Source organism: Suncus etruscus, chromosome 4, assembly GCF_024139225.1.
Source record: "Suncus etruscus isolate mSunEtr1 chromosome 4, mSunEtr1.pri.cur, whole genome shotgun sequence".
NCBI lineage: Eukaryota > Metazoa > Chordata > Mammalia > Eulipotyphla > Soricidae > Suncus > Suncus etruscus.
The window spans coordinates 87,115,132-87,127,812 of record NC_064851.1 but is presented as its reverse complement, the minus strand read 5'-3'; the positions used below and the strand labels follow the sequence as shown (position 1 = coordinate 87,127,812).

The window sequence follows — 12,681 nt, the reverse complement described above, 5'->3', positions numbered from 1 at the left end:
ACTTCTTTATACCCACCTCTGAGAAATGACCTTCTTTCAGTAGGTTTATTCACAGATGTTGCATGAGTGAACTTGATAGGTATACATTCTAGTTTTATAAATGAAATTAAGACTGATGTCTTCAATTATATGCTCATGGTTTTGCAATGTTGTTTCTACTTCTCTTTGTTGTTGCTGGGATGGATGAAAGAATCATCTGGCTGCACTGCTTGCTGAGAGTTGTACAGTTTAGTTACAGAGTTCACACACGACTTGGTTGCAGAGTGTCAGAGATGCATACTTGGTTGTGACGCTAGGGATTCAAAATGGCAGTGCCCCAAAAGTAACACCTTACTTATGGGGCAAGGCAAAATCCCTTTAACACTGAACTATTCTCACTCAGTCCGCAACTCCAGAATTCTTTTTCGGGGGTTGGGGGGGGATTGTCATGCTTGAAGTGCTATGGGCTTACTCCAGGCTTTTTACTTGAGTTCCTTCTGGTGATGGTCCTTTGCAGGACAAACAACTTAACTCCATAAATATCTTTCAGGCCTCAACAGTGCAGCTATTAAATTACAAACCAGGGATTTAAGTTTTAGTTTAAAGACAAACTGTGTTCTTTAAACATTTACCCCTGTAATATATACTACCTTACTGAGACATTAGTTGATCCTCTTTAACACTGCGAAAAACTCTAAGTTACAGAGTTTTAGATTCTAAGTTCCAGAGTACAAGAAGAAAAGATATAACTGGAAATCCTACTAAGCAGTGTTTGCATAAGAAACCCCAGAGACAGGAAACATGGGAACTGGGCCTGATTTTAGATCCTAGAGTGTTTTCACCTGACTGGTGCTTATTGTCCCAGCAATATAAACTAGGTAGAAATAGCCCATTGCTTCAAAGTACACAACTGCCCTGCAAACCTTTTTCTCTGGCTCTGTGTATGATTCTCAGTTAGATCCCAGAAGAATACAAAATTCTCTCAACTCAACCCTTTCTGCAGCCTTGTAGAGAACAGATAGTGGAAGGCAGAGAAAAGGATCCTTTTGAAGGATGATTGGTGACTATGTGGTGAAAGAAATGAAAAGGGCGAGAGAAAAACAAAAACAAAACTACTGTGGATAGGCAAGTATTTTCCTAGAAAAAGAAGATTAAGTTTGGTAGAGGAGGGCAGTAACTTCAAAGAAGCCAGCTCTGGGGAAAATAAGAAATCTGTTGACTGTTCCCACAAGCACTTGGCAAATATTAACATTTAAATTTTCCTGCACTTGAAGGATTTTCGTAGAGGTGGAGGTTTAGATGTATAATACTGGGCACCAAACAGTGGACCCCAAGGGTGAAAACCGGGTGCAAAGGAACCATTTCTACTTAACCGATCGATGTGAACAGTTCAGAAATGGGTCCTCTCCAAGCAGGCGGCTCCTTGAGCCGGTCTGGCTTAGGGTCTGGCCCCTAGGGTCATGATTGCCTGGCCCAAGGTCGTGGCCGGGGGTGGGGACCTGGACTCCAGTGCGCTGTCGTCAGAAGCTCCATCCAGCTGTGCTTCCCGAGCTCCCCGGGGAGCGTCGGGGACTGGGCGGGGCAGGGATGGGGGGAGCCAACATTCGGGCGGAGGACGTGGGAAACTGGCACAGCATGCTGGCGGCGGTAGGGTGTCTTCTGCGCCCAAACTTGGGGCGATTCCTCCGCTGCGCCCCGGGGATGCGGCCAGCAGCTGCGGGGGGCACAGTCTTTCCTCTCTCCCCTGCGACTCTATCACGCTACAAAAGTGGCGGGACCCCCAGCGGCTCTGGGCCCCAGAGTCCGGGTGAGTGGCGACCGGGGACCAGCCCGGGGGGTTGCAGGCTGCTGCGGGACGGAGTAGCGTCTGGGGGCGGAGGGTGGGTGCGAGCTTGAGCCGAGCTCTGGCGTGGTGGGTCCGTGCGTTCTTCCATCCCGGTCCTGTTTTGCAGGGAAGGTTCACCGAGTCCCGGCCGAGCTCAAGCCTTCGCAATTTGACAAAAAAATTCTGCTGTGGACCGGACGTTTCAAAGCCATGGAGGACATCCCGCTTCGGGTCCCGTAAGTGCGTCCAGAAGTGTGGCCCTGGGTGCGCGCGTGCTGGGAGCGGGGATGGCTCCAAGGAGAAGGGTACTGAGAACGGGTCGACCCCCCAAATGAGCCTCCCCTGAACCGAAGGCGGCAGCGGCTTCATCATTAACACCTGCCGCTCTAAGTCGGATACTTGCCTTTTGGACTTGGAACAGCTTGGCGGGTCTTATGGGCCCCGGGAAGGTGGATTTTTAAAGTGGAGTGAGAACGCAGAGCTATATAGTACAAAGCAGGCATGACGTTTGACTTCAGAGGGCAACCGAGGTTCAATTCTTGACACCCATGAGGTACCTTCGAGCCCTGCCAAGTTATTCCTGGCTGCAGAACCAGGAGTAAGTCCCGAGCACTGCCAGATGTGCCCCGGTCTCCACCCACCTCACACCCACACACAGAAAGAAAACGCAGAAATTCGGAGGGTAACCCCACTAGAAAGCTGGGAAGCAGTAGTGGAGCATTTAGATCAAAGAGAAGACAGGGCTGTCCGAGTGAGCCCCAATAGATTAAAGAACTCCGAAGAGGGGAGGGTTGCTGTGCTTCTAGGCTCCATCCAAGTACTGGGTGGGGAGGGGTCCTTAACCGTGCTTCTTGGGAGGTCTGGGAGTTTCTGACAATGAATCAAGCGACCACTTGTTCTGGGGAGAACTGGGCAGAGCCTCCAGCGCAGCGGCTTTATGACTCAGAGATTCACTCAAAGCATCCTTGCCTGTGGCCTCTGCACTATCCCAAACCTGAGAACAGCTTCCTGAAATGATAAAACTCAGTCTAACAAATGTTTCCAGGAAAACTAACTTGGGGGTGGGATGGAGCTGGAAGTAAACTCCTCAGTAAAATACCACCTACAATTTTAGTTTAGGTCAAATCCCCAAATTTCCTGACATTTTAAACAAAGGAATGCATATAGAAGGAGAGAAGTACTAAGAATAAAATCAGTCTAGTATTTTTAAACTGCTCTTAAAAGTAGGAAAACAAGGGTCGGAGAGATAGCATGGAGGTAGGGTGTCTGCCTTGCATGCAGAAGGACGGTAGTTCGAATCTCGGCGTCCCATATGGTCCCCTGAGCCTGCCAGGAGCGATTTTTGAGCATAGAGCCAGGATTAACTCCTGAGCGCTGCCAGGTGTGACCCCAAAACAAAAACAAACAAACAAACAAATAGGAAAACAAATTAGAGTATACTTCAGATATTTTATATAGGATTAGAGTGGAAATTGGGCTTATATTTTGTTTTGCATATTTTGCCTACGTATTGTTTTTTAGTGTATCATCAAAAGAATCTCAAATAAATGGGGAAAAAACATGATGGAAACTGTTTACCCAAATGAGCTCTCAAATATTTTTATTCCCATTTTGAATCAACTTCTCAGATGAGGAATGGACATAGAATTTTAACATTTATTTAATCGCAGATATGATTTTTGATATTATATTGTTTTCTTGAGATATGTGGGCTAAAAATTATAAGCAGCCTAAGGCCATAATTTATTCTAGAAAGGCTCTATTTTTCTTAAGTTTTGGCTGCAAATTTTCATTAGTGCCAGAGGATTTTATGCATTTTGTAAATGAAATTAAAGAAACTTTAAAATTACCTCATATTCATCTGGATTTTGAGTTCTTTGGTTATAAGAGGAAAATTTTAAATGTACAATTGGTCTGATACGAAATTTACACAATTAGTGCACGTTAAAATACACGGTTCCTAGAACTGCATTAATATCTGTTGGAAGAAGCCCATTTTACATAAATAATTTGGTTTCTCTATTATCATCATAAAAATCATTATAATCAGAAAAATTTACCTTTATACATAGAGCTTAAGATATTTTACTGCCTTGTAGTTTTAGTTGAAATACTTTTCATCTCATTATTTTCTCCAATATTTTAGGCATTGTTTTTAAGGAGCCAGATTACTGTTAAATTAAGTGTAAGCAGCTTTTACTTTTATACTCTTAATGGACAAATAATTAACAAATTGATCTATAATTTTTGCACCATACATACACTTTTACAGATTTTTTTGGCAGATTTTTTTCTTTCAGTGCTAAATTAATTTGGCTTAACAAATCAAAACCAGATGGATGGATAAAAAGATCAGGTCTTTTAGCTCCATCTGGAATAAAAGTCAATATAATCTAATAATATAATGTAATAGTATAATCTAATGATGACATCATATTCTCCTATTTGAAACTAACACAATATGATCAGTCTCTATAACATTTAGAAAAAACAACCAACATATTTTTCTGTACTTTTTCAACTAATGGAAAAGTTAAGGGAAAAGTTGTTTATTTGAAAGGGAAATTACCACGTGTTTTTCTAGTGTATTTTTTAAAAATATTTAATTATAGTCTATTTAAACTGCAGAAATCATTTTCAAAGCAAAGTTCTTTCATAGTGTTTAAAATTTTCTTATATGATTGCAAATTACTTAAATATAAAGGGATGATCACTTTTATGCACTACTTTGTAAGTAGTGTTGCTAAAATCTTGCACAACATCCATATGTTTCTATTATTAAATTAGTCTGTCCATTATTCAAGCAAGCATATCAAATTTTAAAGTAAAAATAAGAAAACTAAGATTTTATGAAAATTTTGTTTTTGCCCAATTGCTAAATTTTGATACCGTTTTTAAAAACTTCATGCAGAAATTACCATCGATTCGGTCATTCTCAAAAATGTTTTAAAAATCAATTTGTTCAAAATTTAAAGTAGAGGGTACTTTGTAACACAGGGACACATGTGTAAGCAATATACATGATAACTTTAATTCTTACCTTTCCCCCTACAAATGGAAAAAACTGATGAAGAGTTAGGCAGTATTAAAATTTTGAGCAGTTAGAAAATTATATTGGAGTTTGGTTTCATAGTAGTTAACATTAATTAAATCTGAAATTACTTGTTTAAGGTTTGTGAACAATAAATATATGAGACTGGCACTTCTAAATCTTTTGTATCTTTGGTTTGTCTTCAGGAAATGTGTGGAATCATTCTCATGTAACAAATCATTGTTTATTACACCAGTAATATGTCCATACTACTGCTATATAATTAACAAACTATACCTCTTGATGTAGGCCAGAAATGATAGATGCTGCAAGAAACAAAGCTCGGGTGAAAGCTTGTTACATAATGATTGGACTCACCATTATTGCCTGCTTTGCAGTGATAGCTTCAGCCAAAAGAGTGAGTAATGCTCTGAAATATATACTTGTGAATTTAAGGAATATTAGGATTTTTGTCTCAGTTTCAAAATTGTTATTCTTTATATATAGGAACAATAGTTCTTTAGACACTAGAGCCACTCATATATATAGGAATTGGTAAAGAAACTTTTCACTATAAACTTGAGTCATCAATTTAACTCTTTGGTCAGTAGTATTATGTAGCATATACACTTTGGTCAGAAGTTTGTTTCCACTTAAAAAAATAAAAAAATTAAAATTTGCACAAGAAGCTAATTTTTGTTCTTTGATGTTCAAAGTTATTTAAACAAATCATCCCTAAAATCAGTGTTCCCAATCCTTTTCCAACTGCGGCCCCCTTCTGATATTTCTCTATGGTCCCTTTGTCCTGCCTGTTGGCCCCATCTTGTGCTTTGGATCCTTATTAACTCAGTTTTTAATCTTTGATCCTTGTGGAATATATTGGAAGTCTCCCCAGGGCATGGAGGCCTTGAATTCATAAATTCAGTTAGCTATTATACAGTATGATGAAATAGATATGAAAAAGAGAAATTACCAAGGCTTAGTCTATTCTCTTGTATATATTTTGTGCTATCTTTCTGTGCCATCTCCAATGGATACATTATGTTTAATCCCTTTACTATTGATATTAAGAACTAATTCCTTCATTAACATTGTTTTCGGTCTCCCTTATCTGCTAGTTATTTTGTAAATCACAGAATAGTCCACAAGTATTGGAGACATGTAACATAGTCTTTGAGTCTTCTTTTTTTATCTTAATTTCTCTATTCCTAATCATGCCTTTTTATTTTGAAATTCTCTTTGTAATACACTCCATTTTTAGTGTCCTTTTCTGTGGCACTGTAATACACGTATTTGATGTTGACTGTGACTTTCTTATTTATGAATATGACATTTCAGTAATACAGTTGGAACTGGAAATAGATTTTGACAAACATGTCACACAACTGATAGGTTGGATCCTTACATCTTCCCTATCCTCTATAAATCAATTACCATTCTTCCTTTACTTCCCAGGTTAAGGAGCTGAGTTATTGAGCTCAATGATGATTTCATAGGGACTAGAGTAAACTCCTAATATAATATAGAAAATTCATGTCTGTTAGTATGGCAAAGAACTAATGTTAGAAACTATTCCTATAAAATTGGAAAATATTAAAAATTTACTGAACACTTAAACATAAAAAAACAGACTATTTAAATTTCTTGATCTTTTTACCTACCTAGGTAAAACAACTTTCTACCAAAAGTTAGTAATTTCAAAACAAAAACCAACAACAGCAATAACAAATTAAAAAAAAACACCACTACATATTGGAGGTAGTTTACCTCAAGAATAGACCTTCAAAAGTTCATGCATAAAATTATGCTAAACTAATGTTTCTAGAATTGAAGTCATACGTTCCCAAATAAATTCAATATATATCATTTAGAGCTGGAGAGATAGTTCAATTATCTAAGCATTGGTTTTTATGTATGTAGGGAGGTCCTGGTTTTATCCTTGATACCGCATGGTTCCCTGACAACCTCCTGAGAGTGACTTCTGAGCTGAATATAGCACCACAGAACTGCAGGTTCTGGCTTCCCAAAACTGAAAAAGAAAACCAGAAATGCATATAGTTTCTCATCAAATTGACACAATAGGATTTTATTCTAGCATAACATATTAGAATCGTTATTTAATTTTAGGAATGAGATTTGAGGTGAAAGAGAGCTTTATTGTAGGTGAAAAGTCATATTTCAAACATAAATATAAATTTTTGTCAATAGCCAGAGTTTATGTAAAAAAGATACAAACAACAAAAATAACCCCCAAAGTTGTCTTGGTTATAATAGTGTGTTAGTTTTGAGGGAGAATTCTTTTCAGTAGAATTACCTGCACATACTGTCTTCATTTTCCCTCCTCACATTCTCTATTAGATAAGTTTTTTTGTTTTTTGTTTGTTTGTTTTTGGACCACACTCGGTAACGCTCAGGGGTTGCTCCTGGCTCTGCATTCAGAAATCGCTCCTGGGTTGGGGGACCATATGGGACTCTGGGAGATTAAACCTCCTTCATAGGCTAGCACATACAAGGCAGACGCCATATGGGTAGCGCCACCGCTTCGGCCCTTCTATTAGATAAGTTTTAACCTAATTCATCTACCAAGATGCTGTTGTCATTATAGTCAAGATTTTTATCTTATCAGCTGATATTAAGGAATATACATGATTTATATAGGGGGGTTTGGTGTGGGGGTGTCATACCCTGCAGCGCTCAGGGGTTACTCCTGGCTCTGCACTCATAATTCATTCCTGGCAGGCTTGGGGATGCCAGAATTTGAACTCGGGTCTGTCCTGCATGCAAGGCAAACGCCTCACCACTGTGTTATTGTTCCGGCCCTATGATTTGTTTTATGATCTTAAATTTCTCAGCATTTGCTACAATTTATATTTCTCCCTTTTTATTTAATTTATAATAAATTGTATCCTGTGACAAAAATATTTTACTTTCCCCAATGTACATATAATGAGGATAACCTATTTGCATTAAAAGATTAATTTTATATTTTATATAATGACATAATTGAAATAATTTATAGTAAATATACTCAGTTTATATTTGTCTATGATCACCATAACTAAAATCTTTGAAACGCACTGCTAATAAATCAGTTGCAGAAATATATCATTATATGTGATTTCTAAATCACAGAAAATTTGTCTATTAATTGTTTCATAGTTTCTTGTTGAAATTAATCTAGTAATCCCTAGAGACCCTGATGTTCATCAACTATTCTGGCAAATTAATCGGAAAAAGTTTTTTAGTTTGTAACATATGGAGTCTTTTTTAAGGTATACATTGTGCATCAGAGCATCTAAATATGCCATTTTATTTTTGGCAAAAAAATAATCACAGCCTATATATTTTAATTCATTGTACTGAAAACAAGAATATCCTCCAGTGTATTACTCTCAAACATCCCTTGAAGTACATACCTTCATGACACAGCTGAGAAACTTTATTTCTTAATACCCTTATAAAACACTTGTACAATTTTTCCGATTTTTTTCAAGATCAAATAATATTTCTCTACCTTAATGGACTATAATTGTTTCCACACTACATGAAGAGTATTTTGATTCAATTTGGCATTATGTTTGGATGTGTGGGTGGTGATGTAGCAGTGTTTGGGGGATCACTTAATTATTTTGATTAAAAAATATTTTCTCCTGGTGCCAGAGCAATAGCATAGCGGTAGGGCCTTTGCCTTGCACGTAGCTAACCCTGGACAGACCTTGGTTTGATTCCTGGCATCCCATATGGTCCCCCGAGCCTGCCAGGAGCAACTTCAGAGCACAGAGCCAGGAGTAACCCCTGAGCGCTGCCAGGTGTGACCTAAAACCTACAACAAAAAAAGATTTTCTCCTACTGAATAGATTTGTCCCTGAAAATTTTATTCAAGCTTAATTTAGTCTACTGAACTGAAAAAACACATTTTATTGGGTTTAATAGTTACATATACATATAAATGTACGTATATCCATAGTTTTTTCCTTAGTATAAATCACTATTCTACAGGAATTCTGGCAATTGAGGTTAACCTGTATATCCCTTTTTCAAAGCTAGAAGGTACATACTTTTTGTGTATATGGAAATAAGTAATTGTAAATGTCTATATGACACTAGCGTAGTCTAATCAAAGAAAACAATTTACTGCTTTGTTGGGGAATTCATTGTCCTTTCACAGTAGTACTTAGAAATATGTAAAATGAGAGCACTGGCATCAGTCTTCTTTCAAAACATCTTCACTTGGTTTCCATGGCACTGTCACATTCCCTTATTATCTCTGCTGGTAACTACTGATTTTTCCTAGCTGATTCTTCCCACATTCTTGGCCCGCTTAATAGTGTGATGTTATCATAAAACAGTCCTTGTCCTTCTATATACTTTACTTGATCTGATGGATATTTCATCCATTTTTCTGACTTTAAATATATTTTGTAATTCACTGACTGGCAAATGTAATTATCAATTGACTCTCCCCTACTCTCCTCTCCCTACACACATTGATACATTGCTCTCTCCTCTTCTCCTGGAATGGATATCTCAAATTTGACATCAAACACTGAACTCCAGAGCTTTTCCCCTAAACAATTCTGAGCCATCTCTTTCATACAAGTCTTTATGTGAGTTGATGTCAACTTAACTTTATGTGAGCTGCTCCTAAATCATCACACATTAACCATTCTTTTTCTTTATTTTGTTTTTGGGCCACCACCCAGTGATGCTCAGGGGTTACTTCCTGGCTTGGGGGAACATATGGGACACCGGGGGATCGAACTGCAGTCTGTCTTAGGCTAGCATGGGCAAGGCAGATACCTTACCACTTCATTGCTCCAGCCCCCACATCAACAATTCTGACTTTAAACTCTATCCATTTATTTGGGTCACCACTCACTATCTCTTCTGTTATTTTTCAGCTTTGTTAGCAAATCATTTATGTACTGCCTAGTTTATTGCAGTTTCTTCTGGTCTCATTACTGTTGTCTCTTTTCAACCTAAATAAGTAATACATGTATCTTACTATGACAAATGGAAGTGAATTCTAGCAATTTAAAGTGGTGGAGTATAGAAGGTTGTAGCATTTAAAGTAGGTTGTTAAAGAAGGAAAATGGAAGCGAAAGATCGTACTAAGATTTAAAACTCCAGAAAGAACTAGTTGGCATGACAAATGAAATATATCCAAATGCTTTATTTTGAATATATTAAGTAAGAAATATTGCACATTTCAGTGTTTGGAACTTTAATTTGACCTACTAAGGACTTGTATACACTTCATCCTGAAGACCTTTAGATTCCCTCACTTTAAAAATATAAACTGTCATAATTTTACATATGATCCCCTTTTCTAATTATGTTTCCTCCTATTATGAAAGTATGTTGAACTTTCTGTTCTATTGCTTATCTTCAATTCTGTTTTTGTACCTTTATACTTGACTGCATTTAGATATTTCCCCTGTTTTCTAGCTACAGTGCTTACTTTCTGACCATCTTTACTTTTCACAAAATGATTTCCTCCAGAAATATATTATTTTCTTTTCAAATTTTATGCTGGTGAGAGAAATTCTTGTCTCCTTCAGCATTTTAATAGTAACTTGGCTTCAAGCCCAAATCCAATTCCTGGTCTTGCTTCTTAGTAAACACAATGAACTCCCAGCTCCCAGTTGTTAAAACTAAAATTTCCCAGTACTTCCGAGTGAAAAAAAAAAAATATATATATATATACACACACACATATATACATACATACGTACATACATACATATGTACATAATATACTATATAATTTATTTAAGCACTGTGGTTACAAATTTTTTCATGATTGAGTTTCATCGATACAACATACACCACCTTTTCACCAGTTCATGTTTCCCGCCACCAATGCCCCTATTTTCCCTTGCCTCCTCCCCACTGCCTGCTTCTTAGTAGACATTTTAATTTTCTCTCTCTTTCCTTTTGCAATAATGTGGTTTTTACTATTGTTAATGACAGAGTAGGATCATGCATATCACTTTATTCACTTTTAGCACCTCATTTTTCTCCAGAACAATGTTCCAACAATTATTGTCATAGTAGTTGCTTCGCTACCTTAACCAAACTATTCTATCTGTGGCAAGCTTTCTACTATGGACTGGTCCTCCTGGCCCTCATCTCTACTGTTTCTGGATATTATTACCCTACTTTTTTTTTCTTTTTTTTTCGGGCCACACCCGTTTGATGTTCAGGAGTTATTACTGGCTAAGTGCTCAGAAATTACCCCTGGCTTGGGGGGACCATATGGGACGCCGGGAAATCTAACCGCAGTCCTTCCTTGGCTAGCGCTTGCAAGGCAGACACCTTACCTCTAGCGCCACCTCACTGGCCCCCTATCTTTTTTTTCTTATATCCCTCTGACTCATGTCACTCACCATCATTTCCACATATACCCATGTATAAGTAAACTTTATGACTTTTTTCCTAATAGCTGCATAGTATTTCATTGTGTACTGTTTCTTTAGGACTCATCTGTTCTAGAGCACCTGGGTTGTTTCCAGATTATGGCTATTGTAAATAGTGCTACAATGAACGTGGGAGTGCAGAGGGCATTTTTGTATTGTGTTTTTGTGTTCCTAGGATATATCTCTAGAAGTGGTATTGCTGAATCATATGGGAGCTCAATTTTCAGTTTTTTGTGAGGAATATCCATATTGTTTTCCAGAAAGGCTGGACTAGTCAGCATTCCCACCAGCACTGAATGAGAGTACCTTTCTCCCCACATCCACACCAGCACTGGTTGTTCTTATTCTTTGTGATGTGTGCCAGTCTCTGTGGTGAGATATTTCATCTTTATTTTAATTTGTATCTCCCTGATGATTAGTGATGTGGAACATTTTTTCATGGTCTTTTGGCCATCTGTATTCCTTATTGAGAAAATATCAGTTCATTTCTTCTCCCAATTTTTGGATGGAACTGTTTTTTTTTTCTTGCTAAATGTTATCAGTGCCTGTATATCTTATTATCTGATAGACATTGGGTGAATACTTTCTCCCATTCTATGGGTAGTCTTTGATCTATTCAGTGTTTCCTTTGATGTGAAGAAGCTTCTGTTTAATGTAGTCCTATTTATTTATCTCCATTTTCCTTGATGAACTGGTTTCATGTCTATAATAAGGTTTTTAATTCATTTTGGCTTGACCTTTGTGCATGGTTTTAAAGAGAGGTCTGAGTTCATTTTAATACATTTTAATACATTTTTATTCCCAGCCACTTCATATTTTTTCAGTTTTTTCCATTGTTGATACCTGAAAATTTCTTTCTTGTACTTGAGCCTATTTCTGTACATGAATAACTTGGTTATGCATTTCATCCAGCAAATACGTCTAAGTGTGATAAGTGGGAAGATATTCCTAATATCATTTTCTGATATTTTCACATTATTTTTCATGAATACTGTTTGTGAAATATTTTCAGTTACTTTTTTCCTCTATTTGGAGAATCTGTTCTAAGAATATCAATCAAAACCATATTTTCCTCCTGGAGTCACAATGCTCTGTTTTTCTTTTTTGAAGGCTGTAGAACGACATGAATCCTTAACAAGCTGGAACCTGGCAAAGAAAGCTAAGTGGCGTGAAGAAGCTGCAATTGCTGCACAGGCTAAGGCTAAATGATATTTTAAGGGAAAAAGAATTCATCAGAATATTATCACTATTTTCAGCAACAATAACACATTTTCAAAAGAAAATATTTAACAATATATTTTCCATTGTTTTATTTTGGTGACAAGTAGTCTTGTTTCTTTTCTTTTTTTTTCTATTTATCAAGGCTTTTTTTTGAGATCTAATTAAGAAAAGTACAGATAAGTATATTCTACTCAATGATTGTATGT

At 37.2% G+C, this 12,681-nt stretch overlaps 1 protein-coding gene across 1 annotated transcript; it reads left to right on the top strand.

Moving 5' to 3' along the window:
* Positions 1-1,604: 1,604 nt before the first annotated feature.
* FAM162B (family with sequence similarity 162 member B) lies at positions 1,605-12,463 on the top strand. The gene is made up of 4 exons (XM_049771376.1): positions 1,605-1,786; positions 1,932-2,040; positions 5,145-5,253; positions 12,365-12,463. Exons 1-4 carry the CDS (start codon positions 1,615-1,617, stop codon positions 12,461-12,463), a joined length of 489 nt encoding a protein of 162 aa, XP_049627333.1. The 5' UTR covers positions 1,605-1,614.
* The last annotated feature ends 218 nt before the right edge of the window (positions 12,464-12,681 follow it).